This window comes from Aphelocoma coerulescens, chromosome 10, assembly GCF_041296385.1.
Source record: "Aphelocoma coerulescens isolate FSJ_1873_10779 chromosome 10, UR_Acoe_1.0, whole genome shotgun sequence".
Taxonomy (NCBI): Eukaryota; Metazoa; Chordata; class Aves; order Passeriformes; family Corvidae; genus Aphelocoma; species Aphelocoma coerulescens.
In genome coordinates this window covers 14,508,879-14,529,620 of record NC_091024.1, presented here as the reverse complement: position 1 = coordinate 14,529,620, position 20,742 = coordinate 14,508,879, and the positions used below count along the sequence as shown (strand labels likewise).

At 42.2% G+C, this 20,742-nt stretch overlaps 1 protein-coding gene across 1 annotated transcript in view; it reads right to left on the bottom strand.

Moving 5' to 3' along the window:
- CHRFAM7A (CHRNA7 (exons 5-10) and FAM7A (exons A-E) fusion) overlaps positions 1-18,318 on the bottom strand; it is a 38,451-nt gene extending 20,133 nt beyond the window's left edge. Inside the window, exons 1-2 of the mRNA XM_069025585.1 lie at positions 17,940-18,318; positions 16,710-16,849 (exon numbers count right to left, since the gene is read on the bottom strand). Coding sequence (XP_068881686.1) covers positions 16,710-16,849; positions 17,940-17,994 — 195 coding nt within the window. The 5' untranslated portion in view covers positions 17,995-18,318. The remainder of the gene's footprint in view (positions 1-16,709; positions 16,850-17,939) is intronic.
- Positions 18,319-20,742: the final 2,424 nt, after the last annotated feature.

Sequence of the window (20,742 nt, the reverse complement as noted above, 5' to 3'; positions counted from 1 at the left end):
CATGACCTTTTTCTGTGGAGGTACCGTATCAGTATCCACCTGGGTTGTGTGAAGCTAATGGAATATAGTATGTATGCAGTCAGTATTCCACATTTTCCAATCTGAGCACACAATCCCTGTCCCAACACTGGTCAAAGCTCGATTTACAGTCTAAGGGTCATAGGAAATTCAGTCACCTGTACAGCCTCAACTGGCAGAGTTGTTCAGATGTGTAGACCTCAACTTAAATCTGTCACTCTTGAACTTAAATGTTGTTCCTAAATGCCAAAAAATGGCCAAAAATGTCTAATCACATTTCATACAATAAAAAACCCTTTTTTAAAATAATACACTTTACTAAGGGTCAATATTTTTCCTCTTCTGCTCTTGTTTTGTGAACTACTAACCAAGAAGAACTACAGAGAGACCTTTCATTGCAGCCATTTTAGATCAGCACAATAGTAGGAAGTTACATGGCATGCAAAATCAAATACCCTGCATGGGACAATGGCATTTTTAAAGCAAGAGAAGCCTTTTGAGGAGCAGCATCAGTAAATGTATGACAATGTTACTAGGTTGTGTATAATCACAACTAAATGTAGAACATCCAAACAAGTAGAAAGATTTTAGATAAAGGTCGCCAATGTTCATGAATGAAGTCCACCTTCAAATGCACACTCCTACCTTGCTTTAAAACAAAAAGTAAAATAAAAAATGTAAATAATCACAGACCACAGCTAGTCATTCAGTACTTTTCTTCTCTATTTTCTGCTTCATCACCTCCATGATCCTTTTTCAAAACTATCTCAAGTGAACAACTAATTTAAATGGCATCCTGGGGAAACAGGTCTCTAACCATTTGGTTTCAGAAATCCATTATTAAGCTCCACTGAATTTGCATGGTGAAGGCATTGCTGAAGATGTCAGCCAGTCAAAGCAGTAATTAATTTACAATAGCAGCTGTTATTCTCTAGCCACATAAACATTAATTTGGAACCTCTCTCAACAACCTGCTTATAGTGTTAGAGCACAACAAAAGTAGTTTGCATGGAATATGTAATTATTCATGAATGAAGAATCCTTAAGATATCATTCATATCATCATGAACTAAAGGCTAGTGGGAAGTGTTGCCAATTAAGGACATGTAAAACCTACATGTTTCTATTAATCATAGCTAATTTTAGGTGAGATGTAATTACTGCCAATGATAACTTATCCTCCAAAGTTCGATAGTATTTTCTCAAAGCTCTGTGTGCTGTCCCAGGTGAACATGACAAGTTCCTATAAAGCAATGTCCCAGCTCAGCACCTGAGCAAAGCTGAGAGCTGAGAGCACCACTGCTGTGTGGTTTCTCTGCACAGGCACAACTGGCAACTCAAAGGTGCAGAGCAATTCAGAATCCATTGTGTTGTAAGAAGCCTGTTTCAGGACTATTAGCTGAATGGCATGTACTCCTGCATGGTTAAATCCTGAGTTAAACTCTCATTTTATTCCCAGTGTGATCTCTTTCTACACTTGAATGGCCTCAGCTTTAAATTAGTGATGTTTCAAAAAGTCCTTTTCAGCAGCCAGAGATTGCACTGAAGCCAGAGTGTTGCTGGTGCTTAAGCTGATGCTGTGCCACAGGGATCTGCTGGGAGAGCCTGAGCCCCCAGGCACATGAACTACTTTAGGAGTAGCAGGAGGGAGCCCTACTATCAGTGCAGATCACAGACCCAGGCTAGAGAGCCACCACTGAGCACTCAAAGTAGCAGAGCTGAGGGGGACAGCAGACTTTTAAACCAGCTGTGCTGCTGGCAGGATGATTCAGCTGCCTGCCACTGCCAGGCACATGGCAGAGCCATCACAGATTGGCATGCAGGACACTCTGCAAGCATATTCTGAAAGCCAAGAGTTATTCTGAAGTGTGATCTTTCCCTCAAACCTAGCTCAAAGAGGCTTTCTGAGAGCACTGACTCAAATGTAACTTGTACTGTGAAGACAAGCCCTGCGTGAAGATGGCCCATGCTGTTTTCATGGTGTTTCTTTCTGTTATTTGAAGCATTCAGAGCCTGAAAGAGGGTTACATATGAACTAAGTTAATTTCCACTTGGATCACTATATTTAAGGTTCCATCCATGTTTGAATCATAAATCCTACCATTGCTCCTCACCTATAAAAACTTTATTGCCTGCTGAGGCTTGGTTTATAGCAGTGTTTTGGGTTTTTAATACTGTTTGTTGGAGCAAACAATTTCCAACATTTTAGTCATTACTGGATTGACTCACCCATCACTAGCAGAAAGATTCTTATTTTAGAGGGCTTGTCACTCTCTGTATCCCCAGGTAAAGCTGGTGACAGGAGACATCCTGCAGGGTTTCTCCCTGCTTAGGAGAGTTTTTTGGACACTGTTTTAAATGCTTCACAGCAAACTACATTAACACTCTTTTCATCAGAGTTGTGCACTACCTCCCCATAAGATGATGGGTGGGCTTGAAATGCTTCATAGGACTTCACCAGTTTTTGTCACTTCATTTTGTATACACTTAAAGAACACTTCATGTGTTTAGAAAACAAAAAACAAGGTTGCTCCTATTAAAAAACCTTTCTACTACAAAGGAGGAAAGAAAAATGGCTTCACAATATAATCTGAAGTGTTGGAGAACCTTCCAAACAGAGAATGAGACCAGACACCGTATCACACTTGGATTGGTGTGGTTTTTTCCCCCACGCCAGCTGCTTTAGGATACTTGCTGTTCAGACAGTACAGGCCAAGTAGCCCTGCTAATGGAGAGTTAGGTTTCCTTGGCACAGTGTGAGGTGGGTGGGAGGCTGCTTTGGCCTACTCTATCCATAACTGCAATCAGGATCTGAGAGGACAGATGGCAAATTGCTACTGCGCTGTTTGTCATGTATTTTGTGGCAGTGCAGTTAATGAAGGGAAAGTAGCTGACATCGGGAGACTTGAATGGTCCTTCATTCATTTTTGAAGGTAGAGGTAATAATTTCTGCAGGTCTTTGAAGGAAATTGCACTGTCTCCATTCTTCCAGTTCCCACTCCTGCTTTTGTCTGTTTTTTTCAATTTATACAATCCATCAGACTGATCACCTTTGGAAACACAGTTACGAGAGTCTCAAATTATCCTTCCCTTACCCTGTCTTCATCAGAATATATAAAAGAAGAGACAGAAACTTGACAATGCTCTGTGAAGGGTGTAAGCCTGGACACTATAAACTTTGTAAGGACATGTGTAGACTTTCAAATGGATTTCAGCACATGCAGCATCCACACTAGAAAAGCTATGCAGCAACTGCAACGGGAAAAATAACTGAAATAAAACTGCATGCCGAGAGAGTGGCATGCAGTGATGTGCAGTATCTAGCAAGAAACACATACTTCCCAGGGGACTAGCATAAGGTGATATCCTGACTAAAATCTATGAGCTGTAATTTCTGCACTTCAAATTTAGATTCTTTATCTTTACATGGTTGAACCTCACCTAAATTATAGATGAAGTTATGGCTCTTTGAACTGGGCTTCAATTACTTTGAATCTTAATAAAGACTTTGTAAGAACATTTTAAGACATCACTTGTTATAGCAGAATGCTATGTTCCTGATTGGTACCCTCTAGCAAAACTGAAGCTAATAACTGTAGTCTGAAGTTAACAACACCCTGACAGCCAGTGAGAGACATGTAAGACACTTTCTTTACTGATTTTCACTTTTGTGTGCTTGAATGTCATCCTACTGAAACCAGCAGGTTAGTCAGTTCATTAGCTCTTACTGTCTCAGCACTTGCTCATTAAACATTCTCAACATCTTCTGATCCACAATGTCAAATTACCTGTGCCTAATGACATTTCCCCCCCATCATTCACAATCCTGTTATGTTTAACTTTTGCTTCACATAGCTTGAGGTTTTCTTCCTGTTCTTTCAAGGTCATGCACTGAGCTCACTAAACTGTATCAGCTGAAAAAGCCTGAATTCCTACAGGATTAGTACTGAGAGGATGGGCTGCAGGGTGAGTTAAGCACTCATAAAATGGCCGGGTGACAAAAGATGTCCTTATGTCCATACTTCAGGCAGCCAGAATGACAGGATGAATCCAAGATCCTCAGAAGTTATGGAGTGTAGTGAAAGGGCTGCACTTCCCATCCCTGCCCATGGTGCTGGTGCACAGCAGCACCCTGTGTGGCCAACCTGCAGGAGAGTCCAGAGCACTGTCTGCTCCATCTTCCCCCACCTGCAGCCCTGAGAGCACCAAAGTGACCTCTCAGTCTTCCCACACTAAGTCACCCTGGGGGTCTATTGCAAATATCCTTTCCTCATGTGCTGAGGTTAAATTCTATTAAAGGTGGCTCAAGGCTTCTTAGTCATGCTGGCAAAATTGAATTTTGCTATCTCAGTGGTGAGGATAAAAATCAGTTACTTAAAAAAGCCATCCTGGTGCTTCTGCAGGGACACTGAAATGATGACTGCAACTGCTGGCCAAGGACTACCCCTGATCACCCATAGGTGTGGGCTGGAGCTGCAGCCAGTCTTGATCTTGAAGAATGTAGTAGAGGGAATTAAGAATTTTGGGGAGATTTGTATAGGAATAAAAAACCAAACAAAGAGTTGTCAATGTGAAACAGGTTGTTCAAGCAGTATAAAGATGAAGAAAAAGTCAGTGTACGTGATTTGTGAGATAAAAGTTTGGAATTCCTGATGCCTCTTCCCTACCTGACTTCCCTTTCACCATGAAAGAAATAGGCCTTTTTATACAGTAACATGATTTTGACTAAGCTTACAGCACGTATTTCCAATTATGCAGAAAATGCTGTGTAAACAGTTATTCCCACTGCATAAATAATATTAATAATATTCCATGGTCCAGCATGTGAGACTCAACATCAGGAATAGACCACAGAATGTTTCTGATTTCTTAAAAATAGGTGCAAAAGACAGAAAATTATTCCATAAAATGTCAGAAGTGAAAAATATAAGTTTTCACTGTTGCACAGCATTTTTTGAGACCATTTCAAACTTAAACACACATTTTTATTTGGTGTTCTGACTTTTGCCATACCAGTGACATTTTTGTATAAAAGCGGAGCTCTGGCATTTATGACTTAATCTTGTAGTGTTAGAGCCTCCTGCTGGGAAAGCCAGGCTCCTTCAAAACTAGAGCAACTGTTGCAAAGTGTTGTTCAGCCAGAGTTAAACAGCACAGTCAGGATGTTGTGCCAGTTCTGCGTGACCCGGCCTTGGGGTGTTAATGTTAAACGAGGGCCACTCCCTTCACATCAGCTGCTAATTTGCCCTGATTCTGTTGGTGCAAAGAATCTCCTGAAACTTGGTCCTCATTATTTTATACTCAGCCCCTAACTAGTGATGTTAGTGAAAGTTGAAAATTTTTAGGACATCACCTTCTTTTCCACATTCCACTGCAAAGCAAATTTAGCCTGAGGTACCTTAACAGCTAGGATGATACCTGCCTGACTCTTGCCACCTGCTAACTCAGACTCTGGCTCCTTCAGACCTTTAGAGATAATTGCAGCTGTGCTCAGGATTTAGTTAAGTATCTCCTGTAGCATTAAGGTGAGTTTTATAGTGAAGTCTCCAAAACCCAGCCTGAAAACGTCTTCATTACTTGGTGTGCTTCTTGATCTTTGATTTAATTTTTTCTAGCTTTTTTAAATCAAAGAATTAAATTAAAAAGGCCAACCAAAATGTGAGTAGTTAATTAAAATGAAATTTGAAAACTTCTCTTCCACTGAGCTCTTAGGTTTATTAGATTTGTGATGGATGGCATATGAATGGCTCTTCATACAGTCTGCATGCTGGAGGTCTTTGAAATAAAGAATGGCTCAGGAGAATTGCCCCTGACTGGGAAAAGTGGAGTTTTGTTGATAGAGATAACACAGACTGGAACAGATTGCTGCCATTATCCATTTTGATTTTTTAAGAAAGTTGACTTTGGACTATAAATTTAAAGAGGAACAAGGCAATAAATGGCTATTCTGGGGCTAACTGTGATACTTAAGTGTTATATATGGGAAACAGGGAGAGTTTCCCTCTAGGGACACCTCCTCCTCACATTAATTTGTGATACAGTGAGTAAAGTTTATTGAAGTCCCCTAAATCTTTAGCACTTTCCTGGTTTGGGCTGGTGTCACTTCTACCAAGAGAAGGGCCAGGCTGAGCAGGGCAGTGTGAGCTCAGTGTGGATGGAAAGCAGCCTGTGGTGCTGGATGCAGGGGGTCCTGGGACACGGGGTGCAGAGGCTGTGCTTGAGCGACAGCGAGCTCCTGTTTCCATGGGATAGAAACTGCAGTAGGATGGTCTGCAAGTCACTAGGCCACACTCCTGAGGAACAGCATCCAGCAGCTGGGAGGTAGGGAATGGAAAAGGAGGAAAGGAAACCTCCAGGTGAGAGTGGTGGACAGGTGCTCTAGTTTACAGTTCTGGTCTGTCTTTAACACTTGTGCCAGCACAGATTTAATACAAGGTTTTCTATGAGCTTACACACAGTTACAATTCAGACTTAGTAACTGTAGAGTTTCACCTATGTGGAAGTCTGGAAAAAACCAGGGATTTTCAGGTATCTGTTCTGCACAGGTATTGAAGCCTGGAGTTCCTCTGTCCCATGCACTGTTCAGGTGTACACAGAATGAAACAAAACAGTGAGGAAGTAAACCTGAATACAACAGACAGGTATGCTTCTGCTTCGAGCTAAAGTTCTGTGGAAGTTGAAAGGTTTCTGAAGTTAAAATGCTAAAATACTACTAGAGCATTCTGTGCTGCTGGCATAGGAGGATAGGAGTAGATGTTCATTTTTGGCTTTTTTAATATCTCTTTTTTTTTCTTAAAAATTAGAAGACTACCATTTGAATTTTACCTGGGTTAAGGTTGAGTTTGGAGTGTGAGATAAAGAGTCAGATTACTTTGCTTAACCTAATTCGGGTGAACTCTGAGGGGGGTTGTTTGTTTTGCTTTTTTTTTATAACTTGTGCTGTTTGTGTCTGAAAAAGGCCAGCATTTTCTCCACACCAACGTGTCTTACATGCTTTTGCAAAAAGCATTTGCTTTCTCCCCAATTACTTTACACTGCTTTAAAAGAAAGGCAGTTTCCTCAGACCATACACAGGTCTCCCCAGATGGATGCAAATCCATCACAGCAAAAAGCTGCTGCAGAAAGAGCATAAAAGAGTGACCTTAACTCTGAGCAGACCATCTGTGTGAGGAGCCTTCTTAGGATGTAGGAAAGTCTTTGTGTTCCAGATATGCTCTATTAGGTCTGAGAGTTATGCTGCCATTGGCTGCACCAGGGCTTTGTCCTGGCAGTGGGCTGGAGAAGTGGCTTTCACAGAGTTCCAGGAAAAAGAAGCTGAGATTATAAATATGTGTAAGAGCCTCATGACGTACCATTTTTGTTACCATGGGGATGTAATTGTAACAGCAGTCTGTCTTCTTTTTTTTTTTTTTTCAGTACATCATTGTCAACAAGAGATTGTATTTAGATATGAACACTTTCATCTTTGCAAAGACAAGCAGGGATAAGACATACAAAATGAGCAGAGTACAGCATAACTAATCACATACATCAGCATATCTTGTGTGAAAAATATATTTTTTGAAGAGCAAGTTGTATTTTTCAAGTTACGTTATGAATTTCCATGATTAATTGTAGGTTTCACTCAGTTCAATTTTTGAATACAGCATAGAGTTTAAAGTGTAGTTAAATTTATTGCAAACATGCAAAGTAATAACTGTGTTCTGTTGCTTTATTTACAAATAAGTCTTGATTCCAGTATATTTTGTAGCAGACTTCTGTTGAGAGGACTGAACCCTGAAATAGGCTCTAGGTGCTGATTACCACTGCCAGTCTGACACAGATAGGCATGTCAGTTCTGAACACGGAATTTGGGAACTACCAACCATTCCACAAGATAAGATCAAACAATAGAACCCCCATAGCCCCACTCATTACATAGTGTTAAAACCAGAGGGAATCAAAGCCTTTGAACGCAGAAATTGAAAGGTCAGGTTGTTACACTTGAATGTACCAGCAGACTAAAGTTGAAGGAAAGTGTGTGTGATTTCTTCAAGGAGAGAAGAGAAAGTTATGGGAGAAAAAAGAGCTGAACCCAAAGCTGTCTCTTCCTCTCCCTGTGTGTGATCAGAGCACACAGCTCCAGCACCAGCCTGCTGCTGGCGTTCATCTATCCTATTTTTGTGAAGTGACAGCAACAAAAATTTCCACACCTGACCAGAGCATATTTTCCATGAGTTAGCATCAGCTGAAACCTTTGAGGAACACCCGAGCCACAGAGACAGAGGCATCGTACACAATCACGAGAAATAGCTCTGTGCACGACAAATGGACATACGTAAAGCCAGCTTCAGAGGATCAGATAGCACAGTGCTATTACTCATCCCAGAGAGTCTCTCTAACTATACTACATCCTACCTCCATCCTTCCAAGTACAGGAAAATTAAGCAAGGAGTTGCTCCAAAATTCCTGTGATATGTAACACTACCCATTATCTTCAATGTCTTGGGCTCTCTGTTCAATCTAGGATACAGCACAGACATCACCATGGCAATTAAAAAACTTCCTGGGAAGGGCAGAGTACAAAACACATTGCTTATCCTGCTGAATGTCTCTGCAACTCTTGACACAGAAGTATTGCTAAGAGGCTTCAATAACTCGAGAAGATGAATCATATTACAGAGGTTCTAGTTATTCCTTACCCTATGTCCTCTGATAGACATATTTGAGAGTCCTCTTTTAAGGGTCTTCCTTTCCTGCTTTCCATGAAAATCCATACTGTCCTCAATTCTCTTATATGCCTGTAGAGGATCACTTACAAAGGCACTGAGAAACTGTGAGCTTAGCTGAAAGGAAGACTTTGATGGAAATCAACCACATCTCTGTTTCTTCACAAATGCAGCAAGCATCATGACTGAAATGTCAGAACACCTACACGGTCCTTCAGGCTGCTTTTTCCGCAACACAAAAGAGCAAATTCTCCTCTGTGAAAAGATTATTTCTGTCTGTGGGGACAGAGATGGAGTGAGCTCTCCAAAATCCATAAAAATGCTCATCTGAATTTCTTGAGCTCTGCCAGTGCTCATTACTTTTTCTGTCCTCTATCTTGCATTTAGTTTTGGAGATGGTGGGTAAGAGGCCTCATTCCTTCCTTCCTTCCTTCCTTCCTTCCTTCCTTCCTCTCAAACCCTAAACCAGAACACTTGTGTAGTTACTGAGAGTAATTAAGGGGATGCCAAGCACAGAAATGTGCAAACACTCCTGACTGAACGCAAAAAAAGCCAATAAAAGTTCAAAGTAGCAGTGCTGTATAATTAAACATGTGCATGGGTCCCCCAACTCTGCACATGGTTATTGATCATCTTCCCTTCAGGGTAGTTTTTATGAGGAGCACACAAGGAATGAGAAGACAGGATTATAAACCAGGCAAATGTGGCTTCACATCACTACCAGATGATTTGGGAGAGATGAACTGGATGAATATCATATTCTTATCTTGCTGCCAATGAGCAGCAGCATGGCTTCATGCCATGCTCTTGGTGCTTCACAGTTAGCTGTTGATGAAGCCAGGGTTACCAGCCTTTTCTTTTTACAAATCAAATTCTAGTTGCAGTAACAGGCATAAAAATGCAAGCACAAGTGAAGGTTAAATCTGAATAGACATTTACTTCAGGCTGCTTTTGGTTATTCTTGGAAAATAAATCTTTTAATTTTGAATAAATTAAAAATAAATTGGCTAACACAGTAAATTATTTAAGTAATTAAAATTCTAAGTGAATTTTAAAAGATTTCTTTTTCTATATAAGTGCTTGTACAAATAGGCTCCCCACTGCCAACCCATTGTGAGATCTTTTTTTTTTTAATCTTTCTTTCTTTTCCATTTTTGTAACTCACAGATATATTTAGATTGGGAACAGTTGGATTGTTTAGTAGTCTATTCAGGCAAATACAGTGAAGAGTTCAGGAGAAACTGAAGAATTCACATCTGTATCATCTAAATTTGAAGTAATTAACATTTGAATGTTTTTATGTTAATATGCTGTTCATAGATATAGAATTGTTTGCTTCCAATCTATTAACAATACTTTGTTCACGTGCTGTCAGCAATATTAGATTTGTAAATGACTGGAAACTTTTGATAGCATGTGCTTTGCTGAGAGAAAAGCAGACACTGTATCCGTGGGCCTCTGAGAATGCAGCCCTGAGCAGAGACAGAGAACAGAAACAGAAATACCACCTTGCTTTAGCAGCACTTCCTGCCTTCCCTTGCCATCATCCCCAAGATTGCTGCAGCACATTCCTGCCAACTTGTAGACTCACACAGATCACACTACAGGAGTGGGGCTGAGGCCGTGATGGTTACCTGGGAGTTGCTTTTCCCCACATAAATCACCCAGCCCACAGCATCCTCCCACAGCACTTCCAGAAGCCTTTCCAGAAAGGAAATGGGTTCAGCAGGGGCAGCCACCTGTATTTGAACTCCCTTCTTGTGCATGTTGACACTGCAGTCAGAGGCAAATCAAACCCAGGAGGAACCCAGACAGCTCCCATCTTTCTGTGCACAGCAGAAGAGGCTTTCCCAAGGAGCAGCAGGTTTATGGAGCATGTAATTGGTCTGTGCAAGCAGAGACCAAGCCACACACACAGGGACAGGGCTCCTCCTCGGCTGGGGCTGAGGCCATGGCTCTCCCAGGAACATGCCAACAGGGAAACCATTTACCAGGCACACAGGGCTGCAAAGGCTCATCAAGCACTTGTACTTTAGGGAGCCAGTGCAGGTCAGTGGAGCTCCACTAGCCAAGAACAAGAACATTTATAAGAAAAATACAGGACTTTCAATCTTTTCCTAGAAATTACCACAGACCATAACAAGCTGATCCATACTGGTCAAAACAAAAGATATGAACTTGTGTATTAAATAGTGACATCCTGTATTGTCTAGTATTTGAACGTGACAGTCTTTTTTAAAAAGAGGAACAACTCTGAATATTACAAGGAGTATATTCATTTCAGTCCCAAACATCTGTGAATTAAAAGCTTTGTATAAGACCACGTATTAGGCAGATCTGACTCCCAGAAATTACATCTTGCACTGTGATTTTGTTTCATTAGCTGATTAGTGAGGACTACTAATAATTACTAAATAATTTGACTTTGCAGGTTCTGTTGTTCTAGTAAGAGGCCCTGTGTAAAATGTGAAGCCTTTATGTGGTGGGCCCTGTGCTCTACAGCAGTGTCACAGAGGAGTCTGTTTGCGAGCACCTTAGCCGTGCTTTTCACAGGAAGGTTACAAGCCTTTTTCATCACAAGTGACATAGAAGTAGATGTTTAGTCACTTTTTAAGTTAATGGGGCATCCATACCAATGCAGTTAGGAAAAAAAAAAAGAGGTACTGAGTTTTAATGATTTGGGCTGATATTTGTATCACAAAGAATAAGAAAAATGTTTGAGAAACTGCTTCACTTAACCCACACAAACAGAAAAACCCCAGCTGATTTGTATTACAAAACCGTTCCAAACACCTCTCCTGTGGAACCAGAAAGCAGAATAGAAGTTCTGATTTTCACATACAATGAACATCTCTAATGTCCTCAAGCGAACTATTATGAGGAGGTTTTTTTATAGCCTTTAGTCAGTCCCTTTTTCCTTCCTGCAAACTGTCTTTAATTAGTGTACATTCATTGCTTCCCATTCCATCCTACACATCCTCCTGTGTTTAAAATATCCTTCCAGACCTAACACTGGTTGAGAAGACTAGGTAAAAGAAAGATGCTGACAGAACAGTTTAAAAATCCAGGAGATATTTAGAAGCACAGGAAAGATGGACAAGTATCACAGAAATAAGGTTGCAGTTGCTCTTAGTGTATTAATATCTCACCAGAGTAGGGTAGGGAGAGGTGTTGTCTGCTTGTTAAAGTAGATCAATTATCAGAATATTTTAGACTCTTGTCTGATCTGTTCTGCATATTTCATGGAAAAATAGAATACCCTGTTTTCTGTTATAACCAGTAACTTTCGTGGTATTAAACTAACTAAAAATATCAGAAGGCATATCGCAGCACCTTTCCTTAAACTCTAAGGAATAAATTGTGGTGGAATGGAAATGGCTGCAAAATAAAAGTGCAAACAGTTTCTCCCTTTAGCATGGCAGGAAAAAAGATCAAGCAGCAAATTGAGAAGAAAATAAAGCTTGGAGAGATATTTTCTAATGTACACAAATGAATGCTAAAATTAAAAGAATAATGCAGATTTGATGAGCTTTTGCCACAGCCGTTGTTTGCAAAGAGGCTGCTGAGGCCTGATAAATAGCTTAGGAACCTTGTTAGTGCCATTTTTCAATGAGCCTCTTGATTCTTTTGTTTTATTCATTTTTCCAGATTTAAATTTCTTTTTCTCTTTTTTTTCTTGGTTTTTTTTTTTTTTTCTTTTTTTGGCAGGGACGATGTTTGTTTTACAGAAGCTGTTCTGCTTCTTTGAATGACAGCATAATTTTCTTTTCAAAGTTTCAAAATATTTCACATTACTATCTTGCCCAGTGGGTCTGGGGTATTGGATTGCAAATACTGAATTGCAGATCCTTATGCAGAGCCTTTGCAAAGCATTGTATGTAAGTCATTGAAGTCAGCTGGATCACTTCACTGTGTAAAACGAAACAAGGACAAAAGCCCTTGGATATATAAAACCAAGTCATGCAAGTAACCAAGGGCAATGTAGGATAAGCAAACTTTGACTAAGTTCAGATAAATATAAAAAAGTTTGCATGCTTTCATTTATCCTTTGGTCTGCACAAGTGAGTTGAACAGCCTAAAGGAACAGGATTTCTCTTGAGATTCTGCTCCTGCTCACTACATACAAACAACTATTCAGCACTTTTATTTCCCCTAACTAGAAATTTTATAAAAAGAACCAGGAGAAACTGGAAAATAAGATAAAACTGTTGTGTAGTAAATTATTTAATTAGCCATCAAGTGTCTGCAGGAACCATGAAAGTTTCCTGACTAAATAGTGTAACGCAACATAAGAAAGAATTTGAGTATTCGTGTAGATAAGTAGCTTAATTCAACTTCCTTAAATAAATTATTAAATGCTGATTCTTCAGCTAGTAAAAAAAATTAACTAATTTATGATCAGATTAGACCAAAACAGTCACACTCATACCCACCAGAATGTTTGTCACCATGAGTCTTGTTGAAGAAGTGACAAGCTAAGATAGTATTGGTCCAGCATTCTCCCAAGTTTTGCAACTTGAATCAGAGACAGACCTCGCTTGGGTTTTTTGAAATATATGACATGTTAAGTGAAGAACCACCACAGGTAGTTTTGTGAGCAGTTTAAGCTAATCTAAAGACAAAGTACAGGTCATGTAGAGAACTGACCCCCCAAAAAAGGATGAGGTAACTTACTCAGAGAGGCACTGGTGCAAGCCAAAGCTGTGGGAGCATGAGCCCAGAACTCAGTGAAACTTCTTCCAGTAGCAAAGGCCAAGATCAGCTTAGGACACTCCCAAAGTGCTGCCCCAAGTTCCACATAGAAAGCTGGTAAAAATTCTAGATTCAAACCAGAAAGCTGCAAATCTTAAATACTGAAAGTGAACCACTGACAGCTACTCTAAGAACAAGTTCTGCCACATGGATTTGCCAGGACTTCATTCTCTAGTTTTCTGCTATGTTATTCAGAAATATACACACCTTGCTGCAAATGGTCAAGAAATCTGGAATACTTCACCAAAAGTATCTTTTTGTTGTGTAACCCATTTTACTGAAGAAGAAAAGGTGTCTCATTTTTCTAGAAGTGTCTTTTTAGTACTGTTCCCAAGTTGAAAAATAGGAAGTTATGCTTAGATGTTCGGAAAAGTCTACCACGATGGAAGTTGAATACTGAAACAGGCTGCCCAGGAAGGTTGAGGAAACTTTTGCTGTGGAAGTGGTCAACACTTGACTGGACACAGTCCTGAGTAACATGATCTATTTAAGACATCTTTGCAGTAGGGGAATGGACAAGATAAACTCTAGAGGCCCTTTCCAAACTAAAATAAGATTGTGATTTTTCTACTTATTTAGATAGCAGTAAAAAATGAGTTTGAATTATCGCTCTATATCTCAGTGTAGTCCAGTTTTTCATGTTTGTGTCTCTAAGCAGTCATTTGCAGTATAAATGTGTGACTCTTTAGCATTAATTGCTAAGGTTTCATCTTCTGACTTTTGGGGACGAGATACCCTCCCATAAGTTTCTCTCAAGTGTATTAACTTACAGTTGATACAGATATGTCTATTGTACAAATGCCAGGCTAGGCACAAGCTTCACACCCTCATGCTCACTGCATTTGTTTTTCTATGCCATTCGCTATTCTGTATGAGATACAGTAGAGTAGGAACAGCACTGCTGCTGTCTCTATTCCTAGTTTTCCCTCCAAACCAATAGGAAGTGGCTGAATATTCTCCTCTGATACTGTTATTGGGATGGATGTTACAAGAGAAAACAACACTGTTAGAAGGTATTTACCTCCATACAGTGTTTAAAAATGTGGTGGCTGTAATTTTTTCGGGTGTGAAAATTATATAATATCAGTGTATTTCAATAATCCATTTCTCAAAAATGTATATGCTGGAAATTTTTCTAAGCCTAAGTTAGGTTAAGATTCCATGCCAGCACTGAAATACCAGACAAGCAGAAGCCAAAGACCAGTTTTATGTGCAGATTGAGGGGTTTCAATGAGGTGAGAAGTAAAGAAAAATAAATAGCTTCTCTACATCCTATTCTTTATTTTCACTGCCATTGTACTGAAGCTATGACTGTGAGCAGCCATGCCCATCCATTAGCCCCTCTTTCTCTCCTTCCACTAAGGTATGTCTTAGTCTTTGTCTCAAGATTTTTCTTTTTGAAGTCCACTTTTTCAAACCTCTTACATTCCATTTTGCATCCCATCCTCTTCCACCTTTCTTCCAAATTCCTTTGCTGTGTCTCAGGCCTACCATGTACTCCCTGTCTAAGCACTCCCTTAGTTTCCTAGCTTTCCTCTTGGGTCATGCATCCCCAAACCGCATTTTTCTCATGCTGCCACTATTTTTCCTCCCCATTTAGAAACATTTTGTATGATTTACTATGCCAGCTTGCATTCTCATTAGACAATTAACTCTATTTTCTAGTGAACTACACTAAGCTGGGGCAACTGGCACTTGCAGATCTCTCATTATGTACTGCTGATACTAGCATGCATATTAATATGCAATACCATTAAAAGAAAAACATATCTACAACCATGGGGTAGAAAATTTCTAGTTTTAATCGGACAGGTTAAAACTAGAAGTATAAGGTAGGAAACATCTACTGTATTTAGAAAAGATTTCATATACTGTCTCCCTTTTCCTGTCAGCAAAGTCTGAGTGGAATAGCAGCAACCAGGATCCAGCCTGGCTCAATCTGTTCTAGGAGGGATTTGATGGATTGGCTCTGGAGAGGTCTGACTCCCAATTAGACTCAGTGGCTATCAGCTGAAAAGCCATTAAAGTGAATATATGAACTACAGGAAAGTATGATGGTGACATGTTTTGTTTCTAGCTTGTTAAACCAGTAATTGTTATTGCAAGTAGCTGTCATTCCCACCAACATTTGCTTCTTGTTGACAATGAAGAAAACTCATTTGTTTAATAGCTTGAAGCTTAATTTACTTCATGGTTGGTTTCTTTCTTTGGCTGTCAATCCCAGATCTCTGAGAAAGAAATGCAGTGAGTTTTATTGCAAGCAGAATGAGCTGTAACTAAACAGCCAGTACAAAAACTAAGGTTTCTGACTGATTAAGGGGGTTTCTTGAAAGGCACATAGGATCAAAAGCGCCCTTTTGAACCATATTAGCCAAGACTGCCAGTCATTGAGTACACCCAGATTGGCTAGTGATCTGTGGGTATTTTCCTTTCATTTTGTATGGGTTTTAATTCCATTTGACAGCTCCAGAAGAAATTAGCTCTGTGTCTTGAACTTTAGGCATCTGATGGGAAGATAATGGAATTTTGAGGTTAACTACAGTTTTAAGACCGTAACTTCCTTATTCGCTGTCATAGCTAGTTGAATTCAGTAAAAACAAACACTGTAAAGCCACTTATACGCTGAATTGCATCTCTGTGCTACTGTGACAGAGTGAAGCTTAAATTAGTCATATTTGAACCCAAAATCATCCTACAGTGCATTGTACAAGTACAGCACAGGAATATCTCTTGATATACTAACCAAGTGTGGTTGCAAATACAGTAGCTATTTAAGCATATAGAATGTAGCTATCTTGTCTACAGACCAAAAGGAATAACATAACTTGGATTTTGGCCAGGATTTCCTCTCCCCGCCATCTTTCAAAATAGGCAGCTCTTAAGTGACCACCAGAAATCAAGAACTTTGGTTTTGCAAATCCCTCCCCGACTACAGTGCTTGTTGGTTCTAAGGACAGTTAAGGATTTCAAAGGCAAAGTGTGCATTTTGAGCTCCCTTTGAAATACTTTGTACTGCTAAAAATGTTGGGAATTTTTGACAAGAGATCTAAGAAAGAGGTAAACTGTACTTCTAAGTTTAGCTCTTTAAAGAGGCAGACAAAATTTGGCATTGTGTCTTGAATTATTTGTGCTTTCCAAATTCTTGTAATCTTTCTTTGCTATCTCAAATGTCCTTTCTAGGAAGGAAAAATCCACCCTTTGAAAGAGTTTCCTAGAAAGTTACAGACTTACCACATCCATGATCTGCATGAGGCTGAGAGTGAAATAGACAGTGAGTGGCTGGGAATCATTTGCAACTGGTCGCTCCAATGGATTGTAATTTTTCAGCAGCTCCTTGTAGAGCTTCCTTTGGAACTCTCCTTGCAGGGACTCTTTGGGCACAGGAATAAACAGGCAATAAGGATTCTACATTAGAAAAAGCTCAGGCATGCTTTTTCACTCCTATCAGATATTATGTATCTATTATTACACCTGCTGCACTCCCAGAAAAATGCCACTGTATTTCAAATAGTTCATTAGCTACTGCAACAAAATCCTAATCACAAATGTTTGTCCCAGCCTTTAAGGGGGATTGCCTCTTTGATCAATTCTTGACTGGCCAGGAGCAATACATTCTAAATGCTAATGATGCTTTCTCAGTGTATGCACCGTTCGGTCCAGCAGCAAGAAGTGATGAAGAGGAAATACAGTACCTGTGATTTGACACCTGTCCTGGCACAGCTATAACCAGAAAAGCAGAGCAGAGATACGGCAGAGGGCATCAGCAAGACAATGGGAGAAAAATGGCCACAGGTTAGATTGAATATCGCTCTCAGGCTGCTTCAGACAGAGAACTCTTTGGGGCAAGTACTCTCCACTTTGTCCCCTGTTCATTAACGTTAAGTGGGGTACGGGGTTCCTGGCAGAGATGATAGGCACTACATTAATATACATGCTAGTATTCGGGGATTTCCGTCCTTTTTACACTTCAAAACCAGGGAGGATTCCTATTCTGCCGTCTTTCTGTGGAGGGAAGGAGCAGGTCTACATGACTAGAGCAGAGTAGACCAGGGACAGAGGCAGTTTTCGAATGAAGGGAAATGTGCGACAGGGTAGGAACAGGTGCTCTGGATGTGAGCCCTCCCTGTCCCACTCCAGACGGACTTTCCTTTTCTCAATTTTCTAGTCCTGAACTCCCCTCACAGAAAACCGCAGCCTCTGCCCTGGGGCAGCCACCATTTAAGTCTCTTGACGGAGTTCGCTCCCCCATCCCCACCGTCCGTCTCCCGTGTCCCTTCCCAGCAGGTCCCAGCGCCGGCCAGCCCTCAGCGCGGCCCGGGACGGGGGCGAGCCCCGCCGCAGCGGGGACGGCCGGGGCCGGAGAGCCGCCGTGCCGGAGAGGACCCGGGGCAGCCGTCCCCGCCGGACCCACCCGCCCCGCCGCGGCTCCCGGCGCTGCCCGCGGGGCCGGCGCCCACTCACCGCGCACGAGCCCCGCCGCCGCCAGCAGCCACACCGCCAGCTCCTGGAGGCCCATCCCGGGAGGGCCGGCGCCGCGAGGGACGGACACGCCAACAGCAGCGGCGGCTTCTCCCGCCGCCGAGCCCCGCCAGCCCCGAGCCGCCGATATGGGCCGCTGGGAGCCGCTGGCGCCCCGGGCAGCTCCGGCAGCTCGGCCCCTTCCTGCGCCCGCACCGGAGCTCGCCCTACGGCGCTGCCGGCCCGGGCGGAGCGGAGGGATGCTGACGGCCCGCCTCCGCGCCCTGCCTCTCGCCTGATGGATTTCCCTCCCTTCCCTAATCCTTGAGCGTCTCCGGGCCGGAGGGGAGGGAGGGGAGCCGCTCGCAGGCTGCTGCGGCAGCCGGAGTGATGCGGTGCGGCTTGGTGAGGGGGCCCCGGCATTATAGAGCCGAGAGCGGGGGCGGCCCCCTCCCCTGCCGAGCAGCCGCGCCCGCCCGCACCCGCTGCCCTCCCCGAGCCCGCAGCGGCACCGCGGGGAGCCCCGGCTGCTTGGGGACGGGAGAACTGGGGAGGGGAGCCGGACGGCCGCCCCGGGGAGTACACTCTGCCCGCGCTGCCCCAAAAGCCGAAGGGCATCAGCCCCCTCCACCCTCCTCAGCCCTCCTCGGCACAGGTCATTCTCCATCGGCAGCGGCTGCTGCTGCTGTGGGAGGCGTGAATTAGCCCAAAGGGCAGCACCGTTCCCCGAGCGGGATAACCGCTGCCGGGGGTGAGGCGGGCAGCGGACGGGGAAGGCAGCCGGGGTAGGGACCAGGGCAGGGCCAGTCCTTGCTGGCATCAGGCAGCAGCTTGGCTTAGGTCACATCTAGAGGAAGAGGGCAATGGCCAAAATGATGTTGCACACATGGCTATTAAATGTCCAGCAGACATGCAGGGCTGATCATCTCAGGTGCTGGATGTTTTGTCTAGATACGGGGAAAAAGCCATGGCCGAGGGGCATTGTGTTTAGTGCTTGACAAACACGTGACAGTAAAATGGTGGCTGAGCTCCTGCCTGGTACAGGTATAATGCGCCACAGTTGGAAAGCCGGCCCAGAAAATTCAGTGCATTTTGTTGATTGTCTGGTTCCCATCTGCAGCTCTAAGTGCAATTTTGAGATCATGGATGGGTTTTTTCTTTCAGTCCAAATCCCTGCCCTTCAAATCCAGTTGCTACATTTAATGAATGTCCTAGGCCACTGCACTTAAAAGAGAATGGTATTGAAGAGTGTCATCATTTGCAAGGGGTAACTAAGTGCTTGTTTTTCAAATGACCATCAAACAGCTGTTTATTAGTCCATGTTAATTCTCAGCTTTAAAAATCCAGGTTATCTGTTTTAGCTTAAGCACTGACCTAATTTATGTAGCTACTGTTTAAGTATTTTTAAATGTTGAGCACAAAAGCAGATGCATCTTGGGGCAACCTGAACAGTTAACCACATTGGTGCATCATGTGTTTCAGCTGTCACATATAGCAGGACTGAAACCTTCCCCTTTTCAAACGAGCCAGCAAACAACTTCACCAAGGGGCAACGGAAACGAGCAAGTGGTAAAGCTAATTCTCCAAAAGCCAAGTCATAGATGGTGGTTTTTTGGGTTTTGGTTGGGTTTTTTTCCATGAGATACTGACCTTTTTAGATCATCCAGCAGACAGGAACGAGTTGCTAGGGGAGCTCTGTGTTATTTGCAGAAAAAAAAAAGGTTATTATTCATTTGTACTTCAGCCTTCCCATGGCAGTGCTCTTAGTATCTGGATTTTTGCCTTGTCTCATTTTGGAAAGAAGACGCATTTTCTTTCCTCCTTCTCCTGTTATCCACTGCTGGTTTGGACAGGTGCCCCAGATATTTTTGGGTGTTCAGTAGACAGCATGAATTGTTCAGGCAAGAAATTTGGAGAGGAGATCTACAGTTCATGGCTGACCTCTACTGTTGGCTCATTTTTTTGCTCTACACGTTTCTTTGTTGACAGTTGCCTTACTCCCTCCCCCATGATGAACACAGGGTCAGCATCCACCATGCACAGCCCAGGGTCTCCAGGGCTCAAAAGGCAAACCCTGCAGGGGATGGTGCTTAAACCCCAAATTCCTGTGGTATAAGCAATGAAATAATAATTTGTAACTATTTCTTTGATAAATCTTGATTTATATTTTATTTGTGGCAGTCTTGTTTTCATCTGATGTTAGCAAATTGAATTTTATAGGCACTTCAGTAATTCATCTGATATTCTTTAATAGCAATCAGCACCTCAGCTCCTTGATTAAACTGTGTTCAGTCAGGTGTATTCCTCTTAAAGGTTTTACCTTTCAAGTCAGAGATTCTGCTATGAATGCACACAAATGGCAAGAAAAGGACTTAACTGCTTTCTGTAGACATCCTGGCTAATAAAAGTTAATTTCACAAACATTTATAGATATTGTGTAGATACTAGCAAAGAAAGGTTAACAAACAGCATACTGAAGTCCTCTAAAAGCCTTTATTTATGGCGCTGGTTATCTTTGTAGAATCTAGTGTTTACAACTCAAAAGCAAGCCATACCGTCTGTGGCCAGCAGAGGCTCTTTCTCTGCCTCCAGGGCCCACTGGTGACAATACCCACTCTTCTCTGAGCTTTGATTCTTCTCTCTGTTGTATGCTATCCAGCCAGATGATTTGGAGGCAGTTGTTTCCTCTCCCTAGATGATAACTTCTTAGACACAATGATGAATGTGAGTCCACTTTACAGGCTGTAAAAACGATTATGGCCTGTTACAGGCTGTAGAAACGATTGTGGGTCTCCCAGCACACCTT